This window comes from Cebus imitator, unplaced genomic scaffold (assembly GCF_001604975.1).
Source record: "Cebus imitator isolate Cc_AM_T3 unplaced genomic scaffold, Cebus_imitator-1.0 Scaffold342, whole genome shotgun sequence".
NCBI classification, from domain to species: domain Eukaryota; kingdom Metazoa; phylum Chordata; class Mammalia; order Primates; family Cebidae; genus Cebus; species Cebus imitator.
The window spans coordinates 548,711-566,798 of record NW_016107657.1 but is presented as its reverse complement, the minus strand read 5'-3'; the positions used below and the strand labels follow the sequence as shown (position 1 = coordinate 566,798).

General features: G+C 43.5%; 1 protein-coding gene across 12 annotated transcripts in view; it reads right to left on the bottom strand.

Annotated features, from left to right (window-relative positions):
- The window catches only part of FHOD3 (formin homology 2 domain containing 3), a 487,025-nt gene that overhangs the window by 141,398 nt on the left and 327,539 nt on the right, over positions 1 to 18,088 (bottom strand). For all 12 annotated transcript variants that reach the window (XM_037730378.1, XM_037730382.1, XM_037730380.1 and 9 more), the window contains one exon: positions 12,331 to 12,569. In XM_037730378.1, coding sequence (XP_037586306.1) covers positions 12,331 to 12,569 — 239 coding nt within the window. The remainder of the gene's footprint in view (positions 1 to 12,330; positions 12,570 to 18,088) is intronic.

Genomic DNA, 18,088 nt, shown 5'->3' with positions numbered 1-18,088 from the left:
AGTAGAGACGGGGTTTCACCATGTTGACCAGGATGGTCTCTATCTCTTGACCTCGTGATCCACCCGCCTCGGCCTCCCACAGTGCTGGGATTACAGGCTTGAGCCACCGCGCCCGGCCTGTTTTGTTTTATTGTTTCTTGAGATACTCACTCTGTCACCCAGGCTGGAGTGCACTGGCGTGATCTTGGCTCATTGTGATCTCCGTCTCTGAGGATTAAGCAATCCTCCCACCTCAGGCTCCCACGTATCTGGGACTACCACCATGCCTGGTTAATTTTTTTTTTTAATTTTTGTAGAGAGATGATGTTTTGCCATGTTGCCCATGCTGGTCTCGAACTCCTAGGCTGAAGCGGTCCACCTGCCTTGACCTCCTAAAGTGTTGTGATTACAGACATAAGCCACTGTGCAAGACCTCTGCAGGGCACTTTCTGAGGGCCAGGAATAGGCTTCCCTGTCTTTTGCCTTGCTCTGCCTCCCAAGGATCTCTCTGGGGAAGGCAGGCTCTCCTTGGGATGGCTATAGTTCCTCATTTATTCTATTTACTTAACAAACTCTGTGCCAGGTGTACTTATGCTAAGCAGTTCACATGGTTCCCTCCTTCAGTACTCATAGGAACCTTGAGGTAGGGACTATGAATACCCCCATTCACAGATGAGGAGCTGAGGCACCGGGAGGTTCAGAAATTTGCCCAGGATCATAGCTAGTAAGCCAAAATTGAACCTAGGAAGTCCAGCTCTAGTGTCCATACTTCTAACCACTCTATTGTGATACCTCTGTCTATGATCAATTCTTTGTGGCTGGAAAAAAATGCCTCTTTTGCTGGATGCAATGGCTCCTGCCTGTAATCCCAGAATTTTGGGAGGCCAAGGCAGGTAGATTACCTGAGGTCAGAAGTTTGAGACCAGCCTGACCAACATGGAGAAACCCCACCTCTACTAAAAATACAAAAATTAGCCGGGCATAGTGGTGTGTGCTTGTAATCCCAGCTATTCAGGAGGCTGAGGCAGGCGAATCGCTTGAACCTTGGAGGCAGAGGTTGCAGTAAGCTGAGATCACACCATTGCACTGCAGCCTGGACAACAAGAGCAAAACTCCATCTCAAAAAAAAAAAAAAAAGCCTCTTCTAAGGACTGGAAGAAGCCATGAATCCTTCCATCTTTAGATTCTTTCCTGAACACCATCAGCTCATCTGACGGTATTCATGTACACAGGACGTTCACTAGCTCCCATCCCTTGCCCTGTCACTCTCCCTGCCCCTCTCACCAGAGCCCTATACCCAATAGGTAAATGGATGAAACCATGATATAGGGCACCATAAGACATATTTGGACCATGATTATAGCCCATGTTAATTCCAACTAGTCTCTGAAACATAAATATTACCTCATTTAGAAACAATAAATATTTTTGCAACATGAACATGATGCCTCTGTCATCACTATCAGCCACTAAACACAAGCTGGAGTGAGATGATCATAACCTTCTCCAGGTTTCTCTCACTGGGCCTTCTTCAATTTCCAAAGCCTATTCCCAGAAGACTCCCTTGCAAAATGATTCACACCAGCATCACCTCTGCCTAGATGGATTTTTCTGTTGTCAAATTTGGCCCCTTCAACCTACATGCTCAGGGTTTTATTTCCCTATTTGTTTAACCTTCATCAATGAACACTTACCACCAGGCTGCCTCCACAGGCTCTTATCAAGACAAAATAATCTCATTCTTCTTTCCATGTCTGGATTTGATCAACTCAGCTCAGTATTCTTTAGAAATCCCCTGCTGTACCTCCAAAGGGATCCTGTGAGTTGCACAGGGCTATAGAGAGAGATCCTTATTCTCTAGTTGGATGACTCATGCCCATGCCTGGGTGGACTACCAGCAAAAACCAAGCCTTATAAGAAAGTGCTGTGAACATTCAGAATACAGATGATAAGGTGCATATTACAGGAGATGTAAGGTTTGGACAGGTCGAAGGGAAGCTTGGCACTAAAAGAAGAAAACTCTCAAAGCAAGTCAAAGATTCAACTAGAAACTTAAACCTGTCTGAAGTGTGTTCACCTCCATTCCCATGGTCAACAGATTGTTTCTTTCAGAACCCTTGTACCACGTAAGTCCACTCTAGCCTGAGAAACAGTCACACTTGATAACCAATGCCAAGGTTCATTGACTTGGAATGTGGGTGATGCTCTCAGTTTCTTCATTTTATGAGATGAAAGTTCTGTACATTCTCTTGCAGGGTTTTCCCCAACCACCTATCTGCTCATACAGTTTATTTTTCCTGGGTTAGGACCTCTAAACTAGAGCTTCAATTATCACCCACAGGTAGGGGAGTTCCAGAATTGCCTATCCAGTTGACTATGGGAATTTCCACCCACCTGATCCATAGATGCCTCCCAGAGCTTACTGACCGGCCCAGGTTACTGATTGCTGGGGAATCATTTCAGGCCCCTTTGTCTTTGACACCATGCAATCCAGTCACTGTCCTACAAACCACAGCCTCCTGCATTCTCATCACCTCCATCTACTTTCCCTTCTCTCTGCCTCTGCTTCAGTCAGGCCCTCTGCATGCCTTCCTGGACCAGCAAAAGCCTGGCGCCAATCTTCTTGTGCAGCCTGCTCTCCTCCAGTGAACTCCCCATACTGAATGCCGAGATTGCTCCTGCAGAAACACTACACTGATTTTCACTTAATCACTTGAAATTCATCAGTAGCTCCATTTGGCTTTAAGGATAAAATTTTGCCAATTTCTTTAGAACCGAGAAAGATCCCAAGATTCAATTCAGCAAAGTTCAAACCTACAAGAAATTTGCAATCTGGTCACAGCAAATATTTGAGAAACCATTCCTGCCCCAGATATCAGGAGCATTGCAAAGTAACTTCTTCCTCATGCCCCAGTGCCTCTGCCTTTAGTCAGTACAGTTCCTCCCATTTCTAAGCTCACTCTTCCAGCCCTCTTCTCTCCAGGCCACCCTTTGCTATTCAATGCTCAGCATGCATCTCTTGGACACTGCTGAATCACTGGCTATATTCCAATCATACTTTTGTCAGGAGGTCACCACCCTTGTCAGTTAATCCCATTTACAGCAAGTCACTTACCATCAGATAAATCTTCCCAAGTAGCTACTTGCCACTCATGGTACCCGTGGTTGTTAATCTACTTCTTATGAAATCCCCTAGCATGTTTATGCGGGTGCACAAAATATTTTCTCCAATTCATGTTCATATTCATTTAACAATTAACTTCTTTAACAGAGTAATATCCGTGAATGCTCCAGGGCATGGATTGATGATAATAAAAGCACTGGGCAAAGCACATATTTGTGTTATTTTAACTCTCCCACCACCGTATTAAGGAGTACAGGTAGCATCATCCTGAGTTTACACACAACCACGCCTATGCCTCACCTGCCCCACCTCACCTGTTGCTCCTTCACTGCATATGGCCAGCCTTCCTCCAGGAGCCAGGACTGAGCAGGTCGCCCGAGTTGCAGATTTTGTAGATGAACATTGTATAACATCTCATCTCACAGTATGTCTTTTGCTTGCAAATAGATCGCTCATTGCCAGCTGCTTCCAAGAAAGAGATAGGGCTGCTCTACTATTCTGCTATTCTACTGCAGACCCAGGATGAATTCCATAATCCTGGTAATGAAGTTTTGTGGACAAGGTATGGGAAACTGTGCTGCCTTAAAACTTAGGCATTTAAACACACCTCCTTCCTGTCAAAACATGGGAAGATGAGCTCACCCCCCCCCCGCACAATTCCATAATTAGGCTCCCCGATTTGCCCACTGCTTCCTGTGGCTGGTGAAGAGATGCCAAAACTCTTCTTCACTCCTGCCGGAAAACAGAAAACAACACCCCTCTAATTGCCTCCCTCCAGCTCCCACCCCAGAGGCACAGCCCCAAGGCTTGGCTACCCTCATCCTACCACCTGCTGGGCCACTAATTGGCATCCTCAGAAAGTGAGGATGGCTTAGGTCTCTGCTCCTCCGCAGCCTCCCCATAATTGATAGTTAACTCTGGCTTCCTTTCAGCCATGAGTTTCCCTTCTCTATACCTTCCCTTACTCCATCACCAAGGTAATGGTTAGTTACTTATGATTAACTGGAAAGCCTTCTTCCAGTGTTACAGCTATTGCTCTGAACATTTTCAGAATTCCCCTCCTTAAAATGTCTTCTTCAGTGCCCATTTATGAGAAAAACAAGCAAATCAGTAAGATTTCAGAATCAAAATCAAACAGTGACTAAAAATTGGAGCTCACTAGGATTACCAAGTTCCAGTAAAACATTTGCCCTGAGTGATTTTTTTGCTTTCTCAACAAATCTAATCCATCCTCAAAAGATAAAACATTCTCATTACTGAACACATTATATAGATTCAGAAAGTAGTTTCAGGTATGTTAGGTTCTGAGTGCAGGCTGTGGACTCTGACTGCCTGGGTCCCAACCCAGCAGAGCCTCTGTAATCTGGAGACAAGCTCCTTAATCTGCGTGTCTCAGTTCCTCACCTGTAAAATGGGTATGATACTTCTACCTTCTTCATGGAATTTAAAATATACGTAAAATTGCTTAGTTCAATAGCCAGCACAAAGAGAGTCCTCCATAAAAGCTGGTGTTAGAGTAGGTAGTTAGGTAGACATCACTAGGGAAGGAGAGTGTCCCCCGACTCCAGGAATGTCCGGTGACCATCAGGTGATGGTCAGACAGTTGTTAAACTGTCTCTTTAAAATAATAATTTGTCACAGCTGGTGCCAGGGAAAGGCAGTCTCCTAAGAGATAGAAAACAGATAAAGCTAGTGATCAGCAGCTTCTTGGATAAGATCTCAGGAGTTGGGTGACTAGACTCAAGCACGTGCACTAAAAGGCAAAATGGCAGAATAACTGGTATATGGCCTTCCTCTAGGAACACTGGAAGGTAAGGGGAAAACGCCTCAAGTGAGCATGCACACAACTTCAGTAACCGCACTGCACATGCAGCCCCTCCCAAGTGTCAGCAGGCCACTGCGCATGCAGACAGCCCACCCCAAGGGCAGAATCAGGGTAGAAGAGACACAAGCCCTGGAACCATGTCAATGTATAAAATCCCAAGTCAAAGGCCAAAGAGTGCACCTGAATCTCTTAAAGCACCTGCTTAGCCTTCTTCCAAGTGTACTTTACTTTCCTTCCTTCCTGCTCTAAAACTTTTTAATAAACTCTCACTCCTGCTCAAAAACTTGTCTTGGTCTCTCATTTTGTCTTTTGCCCCTCAGACAAATTCTTTCCTTCGAGGAGGCAAGAATCGAGTTGATGCAGATCCATACAGATTCACCACTGCTAACATGGCTCCATCACCACTTCTTCCATTGCTTACCTCCTAGACATTGAAGGAAGAATAGTATAGCATTTTCCCAGGACACACATTGCTGAGCAAGCATGATGCCGAAAAGCCACACAGGACAGGACTCACAAATTGGACACCGTAACAAATATGTTTAGTGCATATGATGAGAGGCCTCATAAATTCAGTTAAAAGATATTTGAGAGACAGAGAAAAAATGGCCAAAATATTATTTTCTAAAATGTGTAAAGAATACTTATATTCTATTTTTGAATGTGAAGGTTTCCATATTAAAAATGAAGACAAGTTGCAGGTCAATTAAAATGGGCAAACCATTCAGGAGACAAATGAACAAAGAATATTTACAGGCAACACTGAGAAAAGGAAATGTTAATAGCTAATGAAGCAATTAAAGTTGCACAGCCTCAGTAGTAATAAAAAATGCAAATTACAGTGCTGAGGCACCACATTTCACTTTTCAATACTACAAAAATCTTGAAAAACTCCTAATATTCAGTGATGGTGTGGGACAATGGTAAGTCATATGCTGATAAAGAGTAAACCCAAACAGCCTTTTTGGAGAGCAATATGTTGATATCAATATTTAAAATGTAAGTGTCCACTGTCTAGAATTCTAGAGTGCTAATGCTAACATATATACACAAGCATGTGTATGTGCATCAGTGTGTATGTTCATTACAGCAAATTTGGAACTAGAAAAAACTGGAACCAAGCCATAGCAAAATGAATGACAGCATTCTGGTAATATGGTATATCTATATAATGGAACATTAGACAATAACTTTTTAATGTACTGATATGAAAAATACAGGTGCAATAATAAATACAGCAGTGTGCATTTACTAATTGCTTACTAATTGCCAAGCACTCAGCTAGTATTTATTTCCACAGAGTCCAGAAATCAGGGTTATCTAGGAGAATGATGAGGATGTGGACTCTGGAGCTAGACCACCTGAACTCTAGAATCAGCTCCACCATATATTTGCTGTGGGACCTTGGGCAAGGTACTTCAATTCCCTGTGCCTCAGCGTCCCCTCCTGTCACACGGCAATAATAACAGTACCTATATCGTGATGTAATAGCAGAAATGGAGTTTGTACACTTGAAGTGCTCAGCATAATGCCTGGTCAGTGATTAAGTGCCCAGTAAAGGCTAGCTGTTGTTGCAGCTGTTACTGTCATATTCATCTTTGCAATATATGGTACCACTGTCTCCATGTTACATCACATAGTTGGCACCACATCTTTAAATCCTATCATTTTTATTTAAAAACATGTAGAGTCGCTATTTATTTAGTGCCTACTATTGAGCCAATGGACATATACAAATTGACACAGAGTTATTATGGGAGAGCCGGGTTCTGAACTTGCCCTCCCAATGCTTCAATACCTCCCTCCTATGCCCAAGACCATAGTGATTCTAAACAGCCCTCCGGTGAGGATTTGTGAGGACCGAGTGCTCCCTCCATCCTTAGGAGCTATGGTCTGTTCTCTGTCAGGTGCGGGCTGAGCTTCCAGTGCTGGTCTCTGCACCCTGCCCCACATGAAACCCTCGCCAGACTTCTCCCTGCAGCTCAAGTGGGCTCTCCACTCCCAAACCAGTACTCCTGGCCTGCAGCCCATCTGAGCATGGTCTCTCCTGCTTCTGGACCAGCTGAGGCCAGGCCACATCTTTTCTCTGCTGCTTTAGGGTCAAGTATGTCTGTAGGTCAGACTGTTGTGCTCCCGACTACAAGCTCAAGGCCTAGGCACAACTCCTGACTCCCACAAAACCCATTTATAGATCCTTATCACTTGGCATTAATTAGAATTAAGACTTCTGTATAACATATATTAGGCAATTTTTCTTTAACCATCATTTAACTTACATGGAAAAAAATAGCAATTCTTATATTTAACTTTTTTCCTTCTTGACCGTCAGTTGACAATATTGCCAGCCAAGAGGAGAGCTGCCCACTGCTGCTTCTCAATGCTGATTCCTTGACTCCACTTGAACATCTCTGGTGAGACTGTGCTGGCTTCCTCTACCTCTGAATAGGTACGTGACACCTGGCTGTAGACTATCACACCTCTCTTACATAATCATTATTCTTTCTTGCCAACTTGTTTTAGGCTGGTGTCACATTCCATTATGTCAATTTTTTGGAATAATGGATATGAATGAAGCCAATTAGAATTGGATATGTTGGGCAATTCAGTTACTGAGAGTAACAAGAGATGTAGGCAAGCCTTGGTCACCTAAAAGGGTTCAAGCATATTTCCTAAGAATTTGAAGTATAAAACTTTGCTAAATAGGCTTAAAGCAAAATCACAAAAGGACTCTACTGTAAACCATCTGGTAGCCCAGAGTAACCAGTCAGCTGTGGAAGACAATTCGTATCTCCTTTAAGAAATACTGTTTGCATGACAGTTGTTTTTAAAATACCAATGGATTTTTTTTAAACTAGAAATGTCTTCTATAGATCTGTGTTTTAGCTGATTTATTATATTCTCTGAAAAAGGTCAATTTTGACCCATGCACATGAACATTTAAGGTAGGTGCACAGAGTTCCACATGCTTCTAACGTGGAACTCTAGCCCTTCCAACGGCCAAAACACTTTCTACCTCAGCATCATGTGGATAATATAACCAATGATCTGCCTTTCCCTAAGGCAGAATTTCTCAGATTCAACACTACTGACATTTAAAACAGATAATTCTTTGTTTGCCAGAAGCTATCCTGTGCTTAGTAGAACAGCATTCCTGGACCCTACCCACTAGATGCCAGTCGCACCACCCTGTCCCAGTTACAACAACCACAAATGTGTCTAGATGTCTCATAGGTGGCAAAATCACTCCTAGTCAAGAACCACTGCCTGGCGGGACCACTGTGACCAGTCCCGGCCTGCCATAATCTCCCTGTTCAGTCCAACCTCCCCTGGACTCATCACACAGCCCCTCCTCTCCACATGTCCCTCAATCTAGCTTATCTCCTGCCCTTCTCCAACCCCTCAATCTTCCTCTGTGCTCTGGGATCTCATGATAAGCCATCAGCAAAGTCCCCTATAATCTCAATCTCTTCACAGAATATTCCTTTGACTTCCTTGCTCTAACTCCAAAACTAAGAATGCTGTTCCCCTAACCCTCACACACAACACGGTGGATTTTTCTCTCACACGTCGCATACTCTCCTTTGCCAATTAAATGTCATTTTCCCCCACCCTTCCTCAAGACACCCAGACCCTTGGGACAGGGGTTGGCAAACTACAGACTGTGGGCTACGTCTGGCCTCCCACCTGTTTTTATATGGCCTGTGAGCTAAGAGTGGCTTTCAGATTTTTAATGGTTGAAAAAAAAATCAAAAGAATAATATTTCATGACATGTAAACTTCAAATCTCAGTGTCCATAAATAAAATGTCACTGGAATGCAGCCATGCTCATGCCAGTACCAGTGGCCAATGGCTGCTGAAGTGCTACAAAGGCAGAATTCAGTTGAGTAGGTGTAATGGAGACTGTCTGGTCCTCTAAGCTTAACATATTAGTTGGCCCTTGACAGAAAGTTTGCATACCCTGCCGCTAAGGCACGTGGCACTAGTCTGGACCCTCTACTCCCTAACCACTTGTTAACATCCACTATCTGCCAGGTCACTCTTCCATGTACATTAAAATATACACATGACTGAAAGCTGCATGGTACAACTGTTAACGTTAGTGACTGAACGAAATTCAAAATTACTTTTATAGTTTGGAATGTTGTGTGGAAATTAGCAGGATGAAACTGAAAGTTCATGTGTTAAGTCCCATGCAGTGTTTGATATCAGAAAGACTGACACACAGAGCAGGAAGCAGCACTGTTTTTTCCAACAGAGAAAGAACCTGGATAAACAGAATATTCAAGGGCAGGGGAGTACCCTGGGAAAGAGAACACCCACACCTAGAAGTGTACCCCATCTCTTGGGAATGTGACAGGAAGGGCTCCTGCTTTGGGATGGATAAATTTTAAGAACTTTCTAGTCCTAAGATTCTTTTCTCCTTCCAATGAAATTTGCAAATGTTAAGTGCAAAGATAAAACTCATTATGGCACACATGGTCCCATAAAGATGCTTTTAGTTGACCAATGACCAACAAACTTGTACCTTATTGGGCAAATGCTCAGTGTGGAGTTCTATTTCTTAAGAAAACAAAGCAAACCAATCTGAATTCAGGCTCTTATTAGTCTTTTGTAAAATTAAAGCATATAGCTGGCTTAAGTCTAGAGGGAGACTAAGCATTTCTTTGCAAGTCTTTGAATTTTTGTATTTACCTCAATTAAAAAAATACCTACCAGGTATGTAAATCAAATTGTCTCTCTAATCATCTCACTTGAGGAGTATGTTTAGGAGTGGTTGGTGGGATGTGGTTGGCTGAGAAGTGGTTTGAATACTTTCGACATTGAGAGCCAAGGGCCAAAGACGTGCACTTACCCCATGGCTCAGCCCTAGTCCTGTGATTTAGAATAAAGCACTTAGCCCCATCTGTTTTCTCGCTTGTACAGTGAGGATAATAACACCTGTCCTGTCTGAATCTTACAGAGGATGATTGAGAGTTAAATTCAAGTGATGCAAAAGGACCATCTGAGTGGAGACTGTCCTATATTTTTTTAGAACAACATGAATTCCCTTCTAAAGCATATTTCTACCTTGTTTACAAAAGGTGGCATCACTGAGTTATAAAATCCATCCCCAAATTCTTCATATGTGGTATCTGCAGGCATGTTGCTACAAGCTAATGTTAAGTACAGCCGGGACATTTGCAGAGCTGAAGAGCAATGTGCATTAGGCATGCTTCTGTGTCTTTCAAGGTCTCCAGGGGACAGAGCACAATGAGCTACTTGATTCTAAGGTACTGTTTTGAGGCACAGATGTTGAGCAGGTGACTAAGCTATGTGGGCAGAAATCACTTCCCATTCTGCATCTCACCACCCCTTCCCACAATCTCACTCCTGCCTCATCAAAATCGTGCCATCACTTTGGGGTCACAGGCAAAATCCCTCCAACAGGCTTCATAAATGAAGTCACTTCATGATCATCAATCTAGATGCATACAATGTCATCTATTGTTACAAGCTGCAAACTATATTTTTCTCAAATGCTACTAAATTAATGTTGAAGTAATAATCACAGTAAAATGAAATTCCAACAAGAATGAAGCAAATAGCATTCAGAGCGGCATCTCTGGTTCCCTGTTTCAGATCCTACTGAGTCCAGCACTTCAAGACTGTGAACTGTGCCCAGGACAGTCCACTTCCACACCATCCTCCTTGCCAGCCTACCACAAAGCATTGTCATCTGAACTCACAACACAGGGATCCTCGAAAAGTGTAACAGCAAGAAACAGACAAGGAACAAACACGATGGAGCAGGAGAACATCCAGCACTACTGACAAGGTCCTCCTAGCTCCTAACTTCAGCATCTTTGGTGGTTTTATACACAGGCTTTTATTCAGATGGCTGTATACAATTTTCTGAACTCTCTTCATGTTAATTTCTCAAGCCAGCTGGAAGAGAGCTTCAAGGGCTTTTTGTTTGAGAACCGGCTGAGTTTCTTTAAGGTCCTAGATGACAAGATGCAATGCTCATGGTAAATGCTATTGTTCCTTAATCTGTTTGGAAGTTTAGGTCTTCTTTTCACTAAAATAGAGGTTGTTGTAAAAATACTCTCAGAAACCTAAAAATCTGTAGGGAGAGGGCACCTGGGATTATGAGGTAGAAAAGGGGTATTAATATGGATCATGGTTGCACATCTCTCTCAGACCAATGCCCTCCTCCTTCTTCTGGGGTAACAGGCATCTAAAGGCATGGCCTGGGTCCTGCTCAAATGATCCCATGAGAATCAGATTGTTTGGGGCACCTCTTGGTGCCGGTGGGGTATTCCCTTAGAGATGGAAAGGAGGAACATAACTTGATCACTCTTTCTTAAGGTCATCCAACTTATTCTGAGTGATTTTCTTCCTTGTCATGTAGCCTGGTAACCTAAATTTGACTCCCAGGAGGATCTCTATGATGGGGGAGGATGCTCCAGCCAAGTGATATGAGCACTTACCACTTTCAGTCTCTCAGCAGCAGGATGGGAATGTGTCAGTTGGCCCCTGTGGACTTGGGTGGGAGGGACTGGCCCCTATAGTCCATCATCCCAGTGACTTCAGAGCATACATTTGGGAAGATATAACTGGACCCAGACCCTGGAGCAGACATGGCAAGCCTTTTGTTGTACCTCTATATTATAGAACCACTCTGGTTTGGCAGATTTTGTCAAACTTTTTACTTTAAATACACATAATAACTCACAGGATTGCCAATCGTTACATTTTTTTTTTTCTATCTACCTTTCTTATTCTTCCTCCCAACCCAAACATGAATCTCACAGGGACAGAGATGGGACCTTTCTATTTATTTACATACCTTCATGGCTTTGAATAGTCCTAGCTTCTAACAGACACTCAATAAAAATGTTTCAGACTAAATGATGGAATTAGTATTTACTGAAATTAGTATTTACTGGGTTATTATTCGGTTTAACTAAAACCAACCTGGAGATAGCCCTGTATTGTCAGGACTATTACAAGACTCTTCCAACCTCACATTCCTACAGTGGCATACCATTTATTTCTAGGCCGAAGTTCTGTGTTTTGAAGTCTTTCCCATTTGATAAAACACGGCTTTTCTGAACAGTTATTAACTGAGATGGCAAATAATACTTTTAAAAAACAGGTAGCTGAAAAAGAGTTCCTGGGATTAGTAAGATCAAGTCTGTGAAAGTCACCAGTGGCCACCTTGCATGGGAAATTCCCTGAGATGTCTGGCTGGTGGTTTAATGGTCCAGAAGAGGTAGGGAACAATGCCAGGGCAGGGTTTGTGGGGATACAAGCTGGCTAGCAGAAAGGGGAGAGTGGCGGGCACCTGTGGGCTGTAGCCTTCCTCTCTCTTTCGGGTGGCATCCTCGCACCCCACTCCACTGCCAACTTAATGCTTACTTTTCACGTAGATCTTGCACTTGGCTGGGCTTGAAGCTGGGAGCTGACTGGGAGCAGGGACTGGTGGGAGCTGACAGGGTGCTCTTGATGCTCTGCACTGAATGCCTGCGGCTCCTTCTGCGGTCCAGGCCCCGGTGTTCGCCCCCACCACTGGAACACACACTGGCTCTCCTCCGGTCCCGGCGCCCGCTGGGGGGTGGCTCCGCAGTCTCATCGCCATCCTCGTGCCTGAGGGCCACCTGGAAAAGCAGAGCGTGCCCAGTGCAAGGTCAGGCTTGGCATCCTTTCACAGACCTTGGGTGTGACTGCATTTCAGGGTTGTCCTAATAGAGATTTTTAACTCTGTCTTCCCAAATGGCAGGCCTCAGCTTCCCTGCCAGGTCTTTACAAACACATGTGTCCAGGCCAAACACAGGCTGGGCACTGGAAGATGCCTGCCACTGTGGGTTCTTCCCATCAAACAGACACGAAAGGGGCAGCCAATATGACCAGTGAGTGTGAGAAATATTTTTGTAATTGGATGGAATCTAAATAATTCTGCACCCCAGAATTTCCATTTCCTGGGCCTTCATCTCTCCTTGCCTACCCTTGCCTCTTTTCTGCTCCATGAGCCTGAATCCCTCCTGAAGCCTAGTGGTAGCTGGTCCCCAGTGAATTTGCTTTCCCAAAGAGGGTGTTCAAAAGTGGCCACGGCCACAAGACACAGGTGAATGGGAATTGGCCTCACTCATAAATCTTTCTAAGAGGCCTAGTCCAATAGCAGGTACCGCTCAATTTTACAATCTTGGCTGACAGCTGCTGTACTATCAGGCTACTCTCAGCAGCCTGGTTCAGGGTTTTGGTGGAGCCTGTAGTTTTACTAGAAGTTTGCACACACAAGTCACAAAGACACACAACACAAATAGACGACTCCTAGAATAGATTTTTTTTGAGTTTCCTAAGAGTGATACATATTTGTGCAGAAGAATAACTGGCTTGCATTTTGCCACTTTGGCTTACATGGGGAAACCTGAGCCAACTGGCCCCATACCCTTTCTTACCCTTTGCCTTTTTCCAAGGGATATTTTTGGTCCTGTGTCTAGGTAGTACCTTCTGCAGGCGAACAGCTTCTCTATCTCTTAATAGGTAGTACCTTCTGCAGGCGAACAGCTTCTCTACCTCTTAATCTCACTCTGTACTGGATCTTACACCATGGCTTTCTCAGCTCACATTAAAACTAACTGTCCTTTTGCATAACTCTCCTCCATCTCTCTTCTAGCATCCAGCTCTGCTCCTCATCCGTGATCACTCTTTCTAACCAGTGACTCTATCTCTAGCCTTTTAAATTTTTATGCCTATGTCTACATTATTTAAAACCGAACAGTAGAAAGAATACAAGTTTTGGTGTCAACTAGACCTTGGTGTGCATGCTGGCTGTGGCACTAATGAGCCAGGTGTGACCTGCCACAAATTACTTGTACCCTCTCTGGCTCATCAAATGAAGTTAATAGAATTGTCCTTGCAGATCTGTGATGAGAATCACTTACATAAAGGTAACTCGTGTAAAGCATCTAAGATAGGGCCTTCTTTGTGGTACTCAATGAATATGACTGTCTTCCCCTATCCATGCTCTCACAGGAAGTGACCTCAGATGCCCATAAATTTCTTAATCACACAGAACTGGTGGGTTGGGCCACCTCACAGCCCAAATGGGCCAGGCTCATTTAAGTCTAGCCGTCTCTCCGACTTGGCAACCATGGAATCACATGGTTCCAAGTCCCCACACATGCAAGTTCTCCAGCCTTATGGGTGTTCTGGTCACATTTCTGCCATGTGAGAGAATGGAGAATATATTTAGATAGCTAACCACAGTATATGGCTTTAACATCACCTATCTGCAGAAAATCTGGCTATTGCAAAATCAGCCTCCCTCATGTCTAAAGTTTTAAACCTGCGTTCCGGTGTGAGCTTGGCTGAGGCAAGGCCAGGTTGGCCACTGTCATTCCAGTTCACAGGGACATATCAGCACCTGAGATGCACGGACTGTTTACCAGGAGTGTATCCACTCTTATCTGTCCCACCTGTTTCTACCAGCTCAAGCTTTCATGAAATCTCTTCCATCTATGTGCTAGATGCATCTTGTAACAAACTCTTACACGTGAAGATAATTTAACAAACTTTTGACTGTTTTACTCCCCTAGAATTCACCAGTCAAACATAATTTTGGGAGGTTTGAGGCAAGAATTGATAAAAGTTAATCTAAAGCTCTAACTTTACAAAGTCTCATGGGAAATTCTGTTTCCCAGGAGTCTTCTTCTGCACTGTAACTGCAAGAACTAAAGTGATATTATGCATTTGGTTGAGCACATTTGTCATCCCAACTTTATAAATGACATTCCGTGGGGAAAGTCTGAGAACAACCACACACCTAACAAAGGACAGCATTTTTAAGTGTTTCTAGCCAAATTTTTTTTTTCATTTCTATATATAAAAATTCTAGACCATTTGAACTTATTCTGACCTGATGTCTTGATTCTGCTTCTTATTAAGCACACATTTAGAATGATAAGATTAGGGGCTAGAGTTCAGATATTTCTAATTCTTTATCTAACCTCAGAGGCCCAAGGATCAAGTAATGTTCCACTCACAATTCCTTTCAGAGAGGCACATAGTATGCATGAAGTGAAATCCTCTTTAACTGCCCTTTGTCAAGGAAGATGGAGATAACCAGAAAATCTGAAGGACAAGAAAAATCTGAAAAAAATTATCAAGGCAACATCATAACATAGAACGCAGTTGGGGCTTTCTGAAGTTCAGATAACTGACAAAACATCAAGCTACTTAAAAAAAGAAGAGCAAGTTGGCTACAGAATCTTGGTAGACCCAAGGGCAGCCTCGGGCTTGGCAGTCAGGGACAACATAACAAGAAATTAGAGGCTGTTGTTCACTCATCATTTTGTTTTTATAATAAGAATTCTAGAGTCATCAGTGCCCAGTGATGACAGGAAGACAGACTTCATTTGCACATGCAAGGCTATGGTGGCATTTCCAAATGCTTTAGATTCTAGTGAGCACTACAGCTTAGAGTCAGGAATGCTGGGAGCTAAAAAAAACACCTGGAGAGTACAGCTCTTAACCCAAGGCTTATTCAGGACCCTTGGTAAGGGTCAGACCTAAACAAATACAAGTACAATGCAGGTCCTCCATGGTAACACAAAGTGAGATAGAGCGAATCCTGAAAGATCTCTATTCTCTCCCAAGTGATGGAGCGAATTCATCTGTTGGACCTCTCATCACATATGTTCTAACTCTTTAAATGTAGAACACTATTTGTAAACTAAAAACTTGGGCGAGGAGTAAGTAGGGTCCATAATCCAGTCTTGATGGCTTACACATCCCCATGTAACCAAGAAAGCAGTTAGGAGCAGCTTAAGGTGACATCTGTAACCACTTCTACCAGTCTTTCAGGCCATGGAATGACCTGAACATTCTTCTAAAGAATTTTTTTTTCTTTTTATTTATTATAGTAAAAACATTCAACAGGAGATCTATTTTTTTAAATCAGATTCTAAGTGTATAAAACAATATTGTTGACTAGAGGGACGATGTGGTATAGCATATTTCTACAACTTATTAATCTTGCATTACTAAAACTTTATGCTTGCTGATTGCCAGCTCTCTTTCACCCCCTCTCCTTAGTCTCTGGCAACGGCCATCCTACTCTCTGCTTCTGTGAGTCTATTTCAGACACCTCATATACATGAAAATGTGCTGTATTTGTCCTTCTGTGGCCGGCCATTTCACTTAGCAAAATGTCCTCCAATTTCACCCAAGTTGTAGGAAATGTAAAGATTTTCTTCTTAAGACTGAACAATATTCCACTGCATGTATATAGGATATTTTCTTTATTGATTCATCCATCACTGGACATTTTCGTTGGTTCCACACTTTGACTATTGTGACTAATGCTGCAAAAACATGGGAGTACCAATCTTTCCAAAATCCTGATTTCAATTCTTTTTGGTGAACATCCAGAAGTGGGATTGCTAGATCATATGGTGGTTCCAATTTCAATGCTTGAACAGTCTTTTTAACTTGTACTGTGGAAATGCTTAGATATACACAAAATATAGAGAAGAATAGAGACTGTGATGTGTTCCTCACCGCCCATGAAAAGTTCAACAGTGTGGCTTACTTTGACCAATGGAACATCAACAAACATGATGCACACAGAAGCTTGAAAAGTGTTTATGGAGAGAGATCCAAGATGGCTGAATAGGAATATCTCTGGAGTGCAGTTCCCAGTGAGAAGAATGCAGAGTGTGAGTGATCACCACATTTCCAAATGAGTTTTTACTGCCCACAGACCAGGAGATTACTGGGCCGAAAAGCACCATTAGTTTCCAGCACAGCTGTTTCAGCCAACACTGCAGGTCTCCACACAAAAACTCACACAAATCCGGGTAGCTGTTTTAACAGGTGCCTGGAACGCCTGGGATACAGGGCTGCCTATTCAACTGAAAAAAAAAGAGGCTGAAACAGGGAGCCATGTGATCTGACTCAGTGGGTCCCACACCCAACAAAGACCAGCAATCTGAAATGCTCTAGATTAAGAGTTTCGCAGCAAGCACAGCTGGCCCCAGGACAGTCTAGCTTGGTGGAAAGAAAGGCGTCAGCCATTACCGAGGCAGTCCACCATTACCGACACAGTCTGCCATTGCGGAGGCAGTCCACCATTACTGAGGCAGACCACCATTACCAAGGCAGCTCTAACAGGAAGTTCACATAGCAGCTGGGCAGAGCCAATGGCAGCTCAGTAATGCCTCTGCTGGCAGACTGTGGCTAGACTACCACCTTGCTGGGCAGGGCATCTCTGAAAAAAGGCAGCAGCATGTCAGGAACTTATAATAAAGCCTCACCTTCCTAAGACAGGGCACCGGGGAAAAAGGCATTTACGAGTTCTGCTGCAGCAGACTTACACGTACCTGGCCAGAGCTCTGAACGGAGCACTGGAGCAACCAGCTCAGCACTTGAGCTCCTATGAGGGACAGGCTGTCTCCTCAAGCAGTTCCCTGACCCCTGTATATCCAAAGAGACACCTCGTAAAGGAGAGCTCAGGCTGACATCTGGCAGGTACCCTTCTGGGACAAAGATAACAGACAAAGAAACTAGCAGCAACCGCTACCGTTGCTGCCCTCTGTAGCCCTCATGGGTGATCCCCAGGCAAGCACGGTCTAGAATGTAGCTCCAGCAAGCCTACAGCAGAGGGGTCTGGCGATTAGGAGGAAAACTTAAAAACAGAAAGAAATAACTTCAGCATCAACAAAAAGGACATCCACTCAGAGACCCCATCTGAAAGTCACAAACTTCAAAGACCACAGGTAGATAAATCCACAAAGATGGGAAGAAACCAACGCAAAAAGGATGAAAACACCAAAAGCCAGAACGCCTCTCCTCCAAATCACCAGTTGTGATCTCCAAAGGATCACAACTCCACACCAGGAAGGGAACAAAGGTGGAGGGAGAATGAGTCTGATGAACTGAGAGAAACAGGCTTCAGAAGGTGGGTAATAACAAACTTCTGTGAGCTAAAAGAACATGTTCTAACCCAATGCAAAGAAACTAGGAACCTTGTAAAAAGGTTTGACAAAATGCTACCAAGAATAAACAGCTTAGAGAAGAATATAAATGACTTAATGGAGCTGAAAACCACAACACAAGAACTTCACGAAGCATACACAGGTTTCAATAGCCGAATCGACCAAGCAGAAGAAAGGAT